This window comes from Condylura cristata, unplaced genomic scaffold, assembly GCF_000260355.1.
Source record: "Condylura cristata isolate star-nosed mole 26May11 unplaced genomic scaffold, ConCri1.0 scaffold00002, whole genome shotgun sequence".
Lineage (NCBI taxonomy): Eukaryota > Metazoa > Chordata > Mammalia > Eulipotyphla > Talpidae > Condylura > Condylura cristata.
The window spans coordinates 80,790,457-80,803,210 of record NW_004567103.1 but is presented as its reverse complement, the minus strand read 5'-3'; the positions used below and the strand labels follow the sequence as shown (position 1 = coordinate 80,803,210).

The 12,754-nt window shown below is 34.6% G+C and overlaps 1 protein-coding gene across 1 annotated transcript in view; it reads right to left on the bottom strand.

The window, feature by feature from the left end:
- Positions 1-12,754, bottom strand: part of PTPN4 (protein tyrosine phosphatase, non-receptor type 4 (megakaryocyte)) — a 154,624-nt gene that overhangs the window by 84,922 nt on the left and 56,948 nt on the right. Inside the window, exon 3 of the mRNA XM_004674719.2 lies at positions 11,602-11,709. Coding sequence (XP_004674776.1) covers positions 11,602-11,709 — 108 coding nt within the window. The remainder of the gene's footprint in view (positions 1-11,601; positions 11,710-12,754) is intronic.

The window sequence follows — 12,754 nt, the reverse complement described above, 5'->3', positions numbered from 1 at the left end:
CTGTCACTCCTTTGCAGAATACACATAGATAATTTCTCACTATAAGGTACAAAATTCTCACGATAGCTTTTATAATCTCTTCTACCTCTTCTCTACTTCAATTTAGTGACCTTTGGCCAAAACAGCTTCCTTTCGATTTCTCAAAAATGCTATCCTAGGGCCAACCTGGTATCAGAGTGGGTTAAAGCACAGCACTAAGAAGCTAAAGCCACTTCAGCATGGGTTTGATTCCCACCCCGGAGGTGACCCACATGGCGTGGCAGACCTCTCCTGTCTCACCCGCTGGTCCCTCAGCAGTGTGCTTCGTCAATCTGCCTGTTTTACTTCCCACTTGTCTCAGATGAATCCTCTCACCACCCCTGCACATCCAGCCTGTCCCCAGTTCTGTATGCATAAATAAATAAAATCTTAAAAAAAAAAAGATGCTATCTTAAGGACATCAGTTCCAAGTTTCCTTAGGCATACTGTCTTTCCCTTGCTTTCCCATGGCTGGATCCTTTTCATTTCTTGCCAGTCTCAGCTAAAATACTACCTCTTCAAAATTACCTCAATTGACCACCCTATCAAAAGTATGTCACAAAGTTGCTGTTTACACAGTTATTTTTCTATAAACAAGCAAGGGATATTAAATTTCCTCATAACATTGTAATATGTTATTCCTTCTTAATTGTAATATGCTTGTTTTACCTTTTATTGCCAGTCTTCTACATTAGATTATGAAGTCTATGAGGTAACAGATAAAGTATGTTTCAAAGCTGAAAATTCAGCACCTAACCCATGGTTTCGCATGTAATATCAATTAAAAATATTTGCCGGCCTTCCCTGGTGGTCCAGTGGGTTAAATTATAGCACTAAGAAGCTAAAGCCACTTCAGCATGAGTTCGATCCCCACCCTGGAGGTGACCCACATAGTGCAACAGATCTCTCCTGACCCACCCGCTGCTCCCCTCAGCAGTGTACTTCATCGATCTGCCTGTTCTGCTCTCCACTCTGTCTCTGGTGAATCCTCTCACCACCCCTGCATCTTTGGCCTGTACCCCAGTTCTTTATGCATAAATAAATCTTTAAAAAAAATATTTGCCACGGGATTGATTAAACCTATTGAATGACTCAATAGTTGAAGGAAGGGAGAGATGTGTTTATGAGAAAATCAGCTGGTTTCCACCCCTATTTAATATATTTGTTTTGTCTATATAGCTACACACCTATCCATCTTTCCACCCATCTATCCATTAATCTAGTGATATTTGTCCTTTACATTTTCTAGAAAAATTCACATATTGCATTCATTTTAAAGCTTGTCTAAAATCAAAGTTTGGGATCAGTTAACCTATAAGATTATTCTATTTCCCTTCAAAACATTCTAATAACAGAGATTCTATTATATTTATATCCCAAATAAATGGGTTGTGCTAACAAAACTTAGATGGAGAATAATAATAAGCACTGGGAAATTTAATAAACTTCACCAATGAGGTCAGGGAGATAGGACTTAGGTGCTTAGCTTAAACTGGGACGATAGAACAATGTTCTAATTAGCACTACTGGATAAAAAAGATGGTATTCATAGTAAAAATGATAATTATTCAGAAAAAAACTGGGGGAAAAGTTATAAAGAAGTTCTACAAATCAGTAAGAAAAACAGGTCATGGATAACAGTAGAAAGTTCACAGAAAAGTAAGTAAAAATGACATTTAAGTATATGAAAAAAAGTTAATCTTGATCATAATTATACAAGCAATCTTCCTTGGATTATAATTTTTCTGTGATAATATCAGCATAGATTAAAACTGTGAATATATCACAATGGCAGGAATGTACGGAAAACAAGCATTTAAACAAATCATATTATCTCACTGTAGAACTTTCCAACATTTGTCAAAACATAAAATGTATGTGGCCACAGACCCAGCATTTTTTAAAAATAATATAATAGCTTATTTTTACATCATTTTCTGCCTTTTTCCATCTCAGTTGCAATCCCCATGGGCTTCCCATCACCAAATCACCCATGTGCCATCACCAAAGTCCAGTGCATTTCCCTCCCCCCACTGTTTTTGATCTCGTCCCCCACTCCTCCCCTATAAAATGTCTCTGGTATATAGCTGTTCATTATTATTATTTTCTCACCTCAGACCCAGCATTTTAATCATAGCAATATTCGTAGAGATTTTTCACACATGAAATTCATTGTTTTAAAATACACATCTCAGTGTTTCTGCACTGTACTATCAACTGCATCACCAATAAACATCAGAACATCTGCATCACCCTGAAGAGAAATCATGCCTCTAGCAGCAGTCAGATCCAATGCCCATTGTCCATATCCCATAACAACATTTTTTCATCAAATACAACTATTTATTGAACTTCAGTCTTGAGTGTTCAATATATACACATAACAAAATTTTTTCTTTATTTTATTACTGTGTTTTATATATATGTTGTATGTATACACACCCACATGCGCGCGCGCACACATTTATTTATTTATTTAAACTTCATTCTTTATCTTGTGCATTTTTCATCTTGGTTATAATCCCCATGGACTTCCCACCACCAACTCCCCCATGTGCCATCACCAGAGTCCCATGTGCTCCTCCCACCCCAGTTTTGATCCTATTCCCCTCTCCTCTCCTGCAGAATGTCTCTGGTTTCCAGTTGTTTGTTGATTTTCATTTTTATTTTCTTACAATTACTTTTTTCCCCCAATCCCTTACACTCCTGCTATGATTGAAACCATCTGATATTTTTCTTTTTCTTTCTGGCTTATTTCACTAAGCATGGTCCCGTCTAGCTCCATCCATGTTACCGCAAAAGGTATGAGTTTATCTTTTTTGATTGCTGAGTAGTATATATGTATCCACTGCATATATGTACCTCTCTTTCTTGATCCAGTCATCTATTTTGGAGCATTTGGGTTGACTGATTCCACCGCCTCCCTATTGTGAATAGAGCAACAATAAATATGGGGTGCAGGTGCTCTTTTGAATTAATGTTTTTTGTGTCCTTTGGGTAGATACCTAGTAACTTCTAAATCTACTTACTGTCTCTATGGATGTGCCTATTCAAAACATTTCTTACAAATGGGATCATAAAAATGATTTTTTGTAACTTCTTTCATTTACTCTAATGTTTTCAAGGTTCATCCATGTTGTAGCCTGTAACAATACTTCAGTCCACTGGAAAGCTGACACTTGGGTTGTTTCTCTTTTGGCTATCATGGCTGTTTGGAACACCTATGCACAAATTTTTTTATGAATATATATATATATGTTTTCTCTCAAGTACAGGCTTATGAATGGTATTATTTGGCCCTATTGTAACTCTAAATGTAACTTTTAAAATTTTTTTAAATGTATTTTTTTTAAAAGATTTATTTGTGCATACAAAACTGGGGTATAGCCAGAGGTGCAGGGGCAGTGAGAGGATTGAAGATTCACCAGAGACAGTGAAGAGCAGAACAGGCAGATTGTCAAAGTACACTGCTGAGGGGAGCAGCCAGCAGGTCAGGAGAGGTCTGCCCCACCATGTGGATCACCTCCAGGGCAGGAACTCATGTTGAAGTGGCTTTAGCTTCTTAGTGCTTTGCTTTAACCCCTGCACCACCAGAGAAGGCCAAATGTAACTTTTTAAGGAATTGGCAAATTATTTCCATAATGACTACAAGTTTTACATTCCCATCACCAAAGAATAAGGGTTTCACTTTCTTTGCACCCTCATCAATATATGCTCTTGTCTATCATCTGAAATTATAACCAACCTAGTAGATATAAAGTGGTGTATCACTCCTCTTTACTGATCAATCATATTTCATTATATAGACATAACATTTTCAGTATATCTATTCATAAGAAGATGAACATTTGAGCTATTTAACCTCTGTGGACAATGCTTCTATAAACACATGGGTGGTAATTTTTTGTGTGCAGACATTTTTAAAAATTCTATTGAGTTTATATCTAGGAGTGTAATTGCTTACAGTAATGTTTTGTTACATCTTGAACATTATAAACTCTCTGATCCTTTTTGATATAAACAGGCATTGAGATTATATGACCATATTTAGGCAGAGACTATAATCTGCCGTGCCAATAATGGTTGTACCAATTGCATAACTGTGTTGTATCTGAAAAAAGGTACTTAATTGTCTGCAGTACAATTCATACAGACATAAAATGTGATGTTTTATCAGAAACTGTTAATACCTAGTGTTAGTAGCTACTAGGGATGGGTATTTCATCACCAACACTATTAATGCATCAGGAGTTTTTATTTAGGGACAGAATTTCTGTTAGCTGTCTTCTCAAAGCCAATTTCTCATTCTTATCTTTTAGAAGAGAATGTTAATTCTGGAAAATGTTTTGTATCTGCAAATTAATTGTTTCTGCAAATTAATTCTGTATCTGCCAACTGTACTAATGAAATTTCTTCTGTATTTCTGGCAAAGTTCCATAGGTACTTAAAAACTAATGTAGATTTTTATGATCGCCTGATTTATTAGTTGTATTAGTAAAATTCTATATACTTATTTTAATTGCCATTTTTATTAATATTAAAACATACAGTCTTTCACAGTATCTACTCTATCCTAATCGGTGGGTTTTTATTGTAACAATATTTTGTTACCAAAATCTTTCATTGTTCCCTTTGATTGAATACAGTATTTTCTCTATTACACCAATGGGGAATCACAGTCCTTTTTACTTGTTTATAAACACTTGATGAGCACTTACTGCTATCTTGTAAGCATTGCTGTAAGCACTTAACACATAAAAATTTACTGTATCACTTTTTCTCAAATGTTGGTGCCTATTTTGTTAAACATTTATTTTACATTTGAAATTTCCTGTAAACGTCGTTATGAATCCTTTATGTATTGCGCACATATGGAGAAGAATCAAGATACAGTTTCCTCCAATTGTTAGTTGTCAGTAGGTTGTGTAAGTTGTCTCCTGAACAAAGGGGTTTTCCACTGTGTGTCACCGGACCTCCATGGGCACTGACTTGCTTTTTCCTAGTGGTACATTTGAAGGGCAACACTCTTAGAACTAAAATGTAGGGACTAAGATGACCTATCTGCTCCTTGTTTAGAAGGATTAGTGTATCTTCAAAACAACCTCTGTAAGCCTCCACAGTGATAAAAGGTAATATTCCTTTTGTTCATCTATGGGGGGACACCCTCTAGAATCTCTATCTCATTTACTAACTTTATGATCTTGAGCAACTTACTTTACTTTCCAGCACCTCAATGTTCTCACCTGTAAAACAGGAATGAAAGTATCCAACTATGTCATAAGGATTAAATTTGGTAATATAATTAAAATATTTAGTGCACAGTGGTTAATATATGTGAATAATGTTAAGGTTGTCACATGGCAACAAAACATCCATCATCTGCTTTTTAAATTAGATGCTTAAATCTTTGATAAGAAAACAAATACAAGGCTTAGAGAGGTTCTAAAAACTCATCCTTGAAGCCAATCCATGTAACACTGACATGTGAAAATATAAATGAAACAAGAAATTTAGAAAGTAAGGGACCCATGAGTTTTGTTAGCTCCTTCAAAAGGAGAGCACTTTTTAAGCTGTGTGCTATATGTATAGAAAGTCTTCCCTTTCATTTCCTTTTACATGTTTTCTATGGATATGTTCCTTGTGATTAGCATGAGGTTTACATGTAATTTCCTAAAACTATAACAATCTGTAATATAAACTTATAGCAGATTATAAGAGCTTTGCCTCTCTCTTATTCATAGATGTCATCAATTATTTTACTATATTTATGTACCCTTTAACACAGATTTATAATTACTCTTTGTGCATTTACCTTTTGTATCTTATAGGAAATAACAAATGAAGTTATTTATTACATTGAAATATATTTGTTTATTAAAATAATTGTTCATGCATTTACGCTGACCAGAGAACCTTATATTTTTCTCTATGATTTTGAGATACTATAGTATACTTGAAAGACTCCCTGTAGCTGTTATTAGAAAGCAGGTTTAGTGGTAATAAACTAATCCAGATTTTATTTGTCTGGAACTGTCTTAATTTGAAGTCACTTATTGTATTTTTCAGCTTCAGAATTAGTTTGATTTTAGATTTATAATTACTATCTCGATTAATATTCTCATTTGGACATAGCTGTTTTCCTGATTCTTTTTTTTTTTTTTTTTTAAAGATTTATTTATTTGTGCATACAGAACTGGGGTACAGGCCAGAGGCTCAGGGGCGGTGAGAGGCTTCACCAGAGACAGAGTGGGGAGCAGAACAGGCAGATCGACGAAGTACACTGCTGAGGGGAGCAGCGGGCGGGCCAGGAGAGGTCTGGCTCGCCATGTGGTCTCCTCCAGGGCAGGCGGCAGGCGGGAATCGAACTCATACGGAAGTGGCTTCAGATTCTCAGTGCTGTGCTTTAACCCGCTGCGCCACCAGGGAGGGCCGTTTTCCTGATTCTTTTAAATTATTTGTCAGTATTTTCTTTAAGCTACTATAAGATACTTGAGCCAGCTGTTTTAAAGTCTCCATCTGGTGAGTCTAATCCATAGGTTTCTTCAAGGACTGTTCCTTTAAAAGGACTATTTCTCCTGCTCCTTTGTATTTCTAGTATTCTTTGCATGAAAATTGGGCCTTGAAAAACAGCCCTCTCATCAGCTCTATACTGATGCCTCAGTCTGTAATATCTTCATTAATAAGTGAAGCTATTATTAAACCTTCAGATCAGCCCAGTATGAAAATTTAAAGTCTCCTCGGGTCTTTAATGGGCATTTGTGCTTTACGAATTTATGAATGCTTTTTTTTTTTTTATCAATTACCTATTTCCCCAGACCCCTTTTAAATGTTTAAATACCAAAGCATCTCACCTCAGTTTCTTCTAAAAAGCCTCAGATTCTACTGTTTCCTCTGACTGCATGCTTACACCCCATGTCCCTGGGTGTGCAGTCCTCTGTGGCTCATAACCTGAGAACAAAACCATAATGCTGCTGTTCCCGGTTGAATCTCTGAGACAAACAGCAGTCCTTTTGGTAGTCAACAGGTAGACCATAGTATTGCAAACGAGTTCCAACCTGCATCTTTTGTCCCAAGGAAGGAAACCAAGAATTGTGTTGCTTCCTCCTGACTACAGTGTGCGTGTGGAGAAAGTATTAGCGGAAGGAGAAGTAAAACTTTATAACATTTCCAACGATTTTGGATGTGGTATTTTCTTGATCAATTGCTTAATTGTTGTAGATCTCTGTTTTCTTCTAGAGCTCCTTTACAGTTGGTTAGTCAGACTACTGTGTTTTCTTTTATGTCCCTGAAACTTCCTACTCTGCCATCTTACTCAGGATGTATTATTTTGTAATCTAGGTGTTTTTTGCCTATACATTTCCGTATGCTTGAAATATTTCAAAGTATCAGTTAGGAGTGATAGATTTACAAGTAGCGAACACTATGCCAGTTCAAAGACTGCATCTAAAGAGAAATGAGCAAATATAGGATAAACAACACTACAATAAGGTGCAATCTTCTGAATCAATCTCCACAAGAAGAAAGTGACTTTCGGGCAACGGATGATTTTTTTCCTTTTGTGGAAGTAACATCTTATGTATATGATTTAGTGGAATAGGTTCACACATATTCAGGTATATGTTACCATACCACACCCACCACACTGAGCTACCCATAATCTTGAGCATAGGCCACTGGGTCCCTATTCCCCTTTACTTTCCCCTTCCAGTAGACTTAATTAATTCTCCAGTCATATTCTAGGATTCGTTTGGTTTGGTTCTGTTTCTTTTGTTTCTTTGTATTCCACATATTAGTGAAATCATTCGATATTTGTCTTTTTCCTTTTGACTTATTTTGATTAACATAATTTCTTCTAGTTCCCTCCACATAGCTGTGAATGGCAAGATTTCATCTGTATTTAGCTGAGTAGTATTCCATCGTGTATATATGCCATATCATCATTATCCACTTATCTGTCTTTGGGCACTTAGGTGATTCCATAGCTTGGCTATTGTAAATAGTGCTACAATGACCATAGGCATGCACATACCCCTTCAAATCAGTGATTTTGCATTCCCTGAGTTAAATTAAGGAGTAGAACTGCTGGACCATAAGGCTCATAAGGCATATCTATTGTTCATATTTTGCATTTTTATATTGTTTTCCATAGAGGATGGACCAGTCTATAGTTCCACCAAGCGTATAAAAGATTTCCTTTTCCTCGGCACCCTAGCCAATCAACATTTGTTGCTTCTGGGGTTTTTTGTTCATCTCTGCTAAGGATTTTTCTCAACAGAGTGAGAAGGTCTCTTACTGTGGTTTGAATTTACACCTCCCTGATGAGTAATAAGTGATAGTGAACATTTCTCATGTACCTATTGGCCATATGTATATCTTCTTGGAGAAGTATCTATTAAAATTCTGTCCCATTTTTTTAATGAATTTTTGTTTCTTTTTATTGAGTTGTATAGCTATGTGTAGATCTTAGATATTAGTCCCCTGTCAGATGTGTTATTTTTTCCTATTTGGAAACATGCCTTTTTAATGATAGTTTCTTTTGCCATGCAAAATTTTTTAGTTTGATATAATTCTTTGTTTATTTTAGCTTGTTTCCTTTGTTGTTGGGGGTCAAATACCCCAAAACATCCATTTAGTCAATGCTATGGAGTTTGTTGCCTTTTTTCCCTGCTATGTGTTACATGGTTTTTGGTATTATATCCATTTCTTAAATATATTTTGAGTTAACTTTTGTGGATGACAGAAGTTATGGTATACTTTCATACTTCTGCATATGACTGTCTAGTTTTCCCAGCATCTGTTGTTAAAGATACTTTTCTTTCTCCATTGTATACTCTTGACTCCTTCGTCATAGATTAACTGTCCATCTTGCTATAGAGTTATTTCTTAGCTCTTAATTCTATACCACATATTTGTGTGTCTATTTCCATTTAATTACCATACTGTTTTGGTTACTATAGTCTGGTACTATAGTTTGAAGTTAGGGAGTTTGCACTTCCAAATAATGGGCTATTTCCAAAGTCTCAAAAGTTCTACACATACAACTTCTTAAACACTGCAACATCAAAAATAAATTTGCAACAAGAAAAAATTTCTTAAAATTCATCCAAAGCACTAAAGCTACAATTGAAACTGCTTTTCAACTTCTCAGATAAAATGTTAGACAGGCTATTAGAAAATGAATCTAGGCCAGAGGTTATTTCATCTCTATGGTTTTGTTTGCCTTGTCTGAAAAATTGCAGAATGACTTACAGCACTTTAGTAAAGAACATATTGTAACACAATAACCACAGAAAACTAACAGTGTAACTTACACTTAATGGACCATGAATTCAACTAATACTTCCTTTTAAAATCGCTATTACAAGTGCACATATCCTGAAATTTTGATATATTTCATATTAACAACTAGAAATGGCACATTATAGATGGCATTTTTGCTCTAAATGTCCTTCTTTGGACACATTTTTCCATATCACTAATTTTTTCTGAGTATGCATGCAAAAGATTTGTATGAAAAATGAGAAGATCCAAGTTTAGTTTTATTAATGCTGGCAAGTAGGTGGAGCTTATTTGCCTTAGATTCAGAAACTGCATGAAAAATAAGGTTGTTAGGCAAAATAGTCTCTAAGGTTCTTTCAGTTTTTTTAAATTCTATGATTATAATTTTGGGGGGAGAATTACTTTGAATTTTAGCACTGGGCCCTTGGACCACAGAATATACCTCATCTGGGAAGGCATGCATAAGACAGGAAAGTAAGACAAAGCAAAAAAAAATCAAAAGACCTCAAGACACTTACTCTTTTTTTGCTCGTAATTAATTATTTTCTTACATTGTTGATAATTTTTGGACAGGACTTGATTTTATTTCAAGTATAGTCCCCCTAGTTCTCCCACCACTATAGCACCCCTAAACCATCTTCCCAGCCCTTATGCTACAACACCTCTTGTGCAATTACATGCATTCTGCTCTAATTGTTTCAGGGTAGAAATGTCTTTTTTAAGCAAAACTGTGGGATAGAATCTTTATTTTTTGTAATATGTATCATCTCAATTATTAGTTCATCCAGAATACGATCCTAGGAATGATGGCATTCATATTCATGATGTGAATATGGTTTCTATGTCCTTTGCGTAATGACACTTTTCCAATCAGTATAAAGGTCTGACCATCGCTAGAAGGTCAGAGATGTGACTCCCCTCAACATATTTAAGAATTATATATGCTTTTATCTCAAAGTTGCACATAGTGAGATATAACAGATACCTTTAAGATATTTGCCTGGCTCATAATTTAACCTTCAAGAGAAGCTCATACTACTAATTTCTATCATCTCCCACTTTTACATGTTTTTATAAAGAAATAACAGAATTCCTCTAGGCTCAAGGTGAAGTTCAAGTCATCTGGTAAAGGCATCAAAATATGAAATGGGTGTCTTTCTTTTACTTCTATACCAAAGTACATTTCTACTGAGACTAGCTGTTCTTCAGTGTGTTTCAGCCACATTATCCTCAGTTTTTCATGCAAAATCAGTAAATGATAATAAGGACAAGTAATATTTAACATTTCATATTTTCTTTCAAATAACCACTCATTCAGAGATCTAGGATCCCTACAATGAGAGAGGAATAGAAAAGATATAGAAAGAATAATGAGGAAAAGAGAAGTTGAAAAGAGTAGGAGAGAGAGAAATCTTACTTTTCTTATAAGTGTTATTTGTATTTTCTATAACTATTCTATTAACATGTCCTTGCAAACTAATCTTTAAAGCACTAATTCAGAGAGCCATTTCCTCAGCTTCTCAAAATTTCCAAACTGTACAAAATGCTTCCCTCAAAATAGTCATGCTGTATTAATCAAAGGGTACTGTATTCGACTGTTAAGTCCCATGCAGTATAACCACATACAGATTTACAAAGACTTCAACATGCTATCTTCTTTGTGTATTACTTGATCTTTCTAATAAAAAGAATTAAGATTGCAATTGCGGTTGGTTACTATCTAAGAAATGTAAATTAATAGCCAAGAACTGTAGAGTACTGAAATTTAATTTCTACCTCATTTGTGAAAGTGTTTTTTGAATCTTCCTACTTGGAAAATTTAAACTTAGCAAATTAAGAATTTTGGTTAGAAACAGCTCTTCCTGAATGCAGCAAAGAAAACTAATTTCATTTTAGTACAGACTAATTTAGGATAAGACTCAAGATACATTAACATTTTAAAATATTTCATTCTAGTACGCCAACATTAATAATGTTCAAATTAAAATTTTAACCTTCTTACCAATTTTTCTCTTTAAGATGCATGAGTTAGAGCTACTTCTTCTCAATTGTCTGACACACATATTAAAGCATTGCCGCTAATATACAGATTGACTTCTAAATACACAAATCTTAAGGAAATAACCTTACAGATAAAAACAGCAAGAAAATGAAGGATAAAGGATAAATTATCTCTAAATATTTAAATTCGAATTTCAAAACTTCACTAAATTAATGAATGTTATACATCAGAAATTACAAACAGAAAAAAATTAACATGAGAAAAAAATTAACATGAGAATTAAACATAACAGCTGAACTTACTGGATTATCTGTGGAATCATCAGCCAACTGTAAACCAAAGTAGTCACGCTCAGTCAAATCAAGATGCTTGAAGACTATATCCAACAGAACTTGCCCCTGATCATGCTTCTAAAAGAAAAATAAAAGGAAATCAATACTTATAAGTTATGTGTATTAAACATTTTTCATTTTAATTAAAATTAAATTTTTATTTATCCTCCTTATCTATAAAATTGACAACTATTTCATACCGATGACTTAACTGGGAATAAAGACGTGACAAGTTATGTTTCTTGCAAAAAATAGTCTGATGTTAGGCAAACAGCTTTTAAAAGTACATAATAAGCATGAGGAATGAAAAGAAACTTACTGAAGATACCTTTTGCTTTCAGACTATTGTAATGATATTTTTTGTAATTTTATATTGTTGCCACTTCAGAACATGTATATATCCATAATAATTGCCTTATTATGCTTATCCTTACATTTAATTTTTAGCTAGAAAGCGATATATTAAACAAATGATCAAAATTTGTGCCCTCGCTTTGGATCCAAACACAAAGATAGCTGAAAAGATCAGATATTATAAGACCTCATGCTCTATAATGTAAAGACCAACAAGAAAATAATAGAAAATTTAAAAGAAAAAAAAAGCAACTAGGCTCTACATGTACAGAACACACTAGTAAACATCACCACAAAAAATTACCTTAAATGCACATGGCCAATTTACAAACTACACCCACTATTAGACTACAAAGTCACTCAATCAAAATGAAAAAATTAGAAATCAACAGTACAAGTGAAACTGAAAAAGACACAATGGGGGGGAGGGGAACTGAGTAACAATTAAAACAATTCATTAAAGAACAAATCACAAAGCAAATTAGAAAATAGTTATAGGTAAATAAAAATGAAAACAACACGTGCCACAACTAGTGAGATGCAGCGAATTAAGTGCTGAGTGGGAAGTTTATAACTGTAACATTTACATTAAGAAAAATCAAGAATGACATCAAATCCTAGCTTTAAAATTTAAGGAGCTAAAGAAATAAACCCAGGGCCTCCCTGGTGGTACAGCGGGTTAAAAAGCACAGCAATGGGAAAACTGGGAAGCTACATGCAAAAAAATGAAACTAGATCACTGCCTCACTCCAGTCACAAAAATCAACTC